Genomic DNA, 1,196 nt, shown 5'->3' with positions numbered 1-1,196 from the left:
GCGGCGGGCCCTGACCTTGGCCACCTGCACGCACCAGTTGAGCAGCAGCTGGGGGCTGATGGCGCCGCGGTTCTTGCGCACGTAGTCGAGCAGCGAGCCCAGCGGCAGCAGCTGCGTCACCAGCTGCAGCTGCGGGCCCGGGCAGATCCCCAGCAGCCGCACGATGTACGAGTGATCCAGGCTGCCGATGGCCAGCATGTGCTGGGGGGGCACAGGGTCAGCACCCCCACATCCGTGGGGACACCCAGAGCATCCCCAAAGTGTGCCCAGGGCACCCCCAGATCCAGGGGGACACCAACAGCACCCCCAAAGTGTCCCCAAAGTGTCCCCAGAGTGTCCCCAGAGCATCCCCAAATTTTCCCAGATCCAGGGGGACACCCAGAGCATGCCTGGAGTGTCCCCGAAGTGTCCCTGGGGCACCCCCAGATCCAGGGGGACACTCAAAGCACCCCCAGAGCGCCTTGAAATGTCCTCAGAGCACCCCTGGAGTGTGCCCAGGGCACCCCCAGACTGTCCCCAGAGCACCCCAGGTCTAGGGGGGCACCCAGAGCATCCCCAGGGCATCCCCAGAGCACCTTGGAGTGTCCTTAGAGCACCCCTGGAGTGTGCCCGGGGCACCCCCAGATCCAGGGGGACACCCAGAGCACCCCCAAAGTGTCCCCAGAGTGTCCCTGGGGCACCCCCAGATCCAGGGGGACATTCTGGGCATCCCTGGAGTGTCCCTGGGACACCCCAGAGCATCCCCAGAGCACCCCCAGCTACAGGGGGACACCAGGGGCACCCCCAGAGAGTCCCTGGAGTGTCCCCAGAGCACCCCAAACTTCCCCAGATCCGGGGGGACACCCAGAGCACCCCGTGAGCATCCCTGGAACGTCCCCAGAGCACCCCCAGAGTGTCCCCGCAGTGTCCCCAGACCTCCCCAGATCCAGGGGGACACCTGGAGCACCCCCTGAGTGTCCCCAAATCCCCCTGGAGACACCTGGAACCCCTCCCCTGGCCTCAGAGAGGAACCCCCCAGAGCACCCCCAAACCCCCCCATGGCTCCAGGGGGACACCCAGAGCACCCCCAGAGGGGCCCTGGAGCACCCCCAGACCCCCCAGAGCCCAAGGGGACCCCCAGACCCCCCAGAGCCCCCGCACTCACGTCGGTGACGGCGTGGAAGGATTGCTGCCCGCTCCAGCCCCGGGTCACCCTG

General features: G+C 67.8%; 1 protein-coding gene across 1 annotated transcript in view; it reads right to left on the bottom strand.

Moving 5' to 3' along the window:
- The window catches only part of LOC115949200 (receptor tyrosine-protein kinase erbB-3-like), a gene marked incomplete at its 5' end in the record, with an annotated part of 12,593 nt that overhangs the window by 9,677 nt on the left and 1,720 nt on the right, over window positions 1-1,196 (bottom strand). Inside the window, 2 exons of the mRNA XM_031065684.1 lie at window positions 16-201; window positions 1,145-1,193. Of these exons, the coding sequence (XP_030921544.1) occupies window positions 16-201; window positions 1,145-1,193 (235 nt within the window). The remainder of the gene's footprint in view (window positions 1-15; window positions 202-1,144; window positions 1,194-1,196) is intronic.

Source organism: Geospiza fortis, unplaced genomic scaffold, assembly GCF_000277835.1.
Source record: "Geospiza fortis unplaced genomic scaffold, GeoFor_1.0 scaffold2329, whole genome shotgun sequence".
NCBI lineage: Eukaryota > Metazoa > Chordata > Aves > Passeriformes > Thraupidae > Geospiza > Geospiza fortis.
Note: the sequence above shows the minus strand (reverse complement) of the source record. Positions and strands in the feature narration are given on the sequence as shown.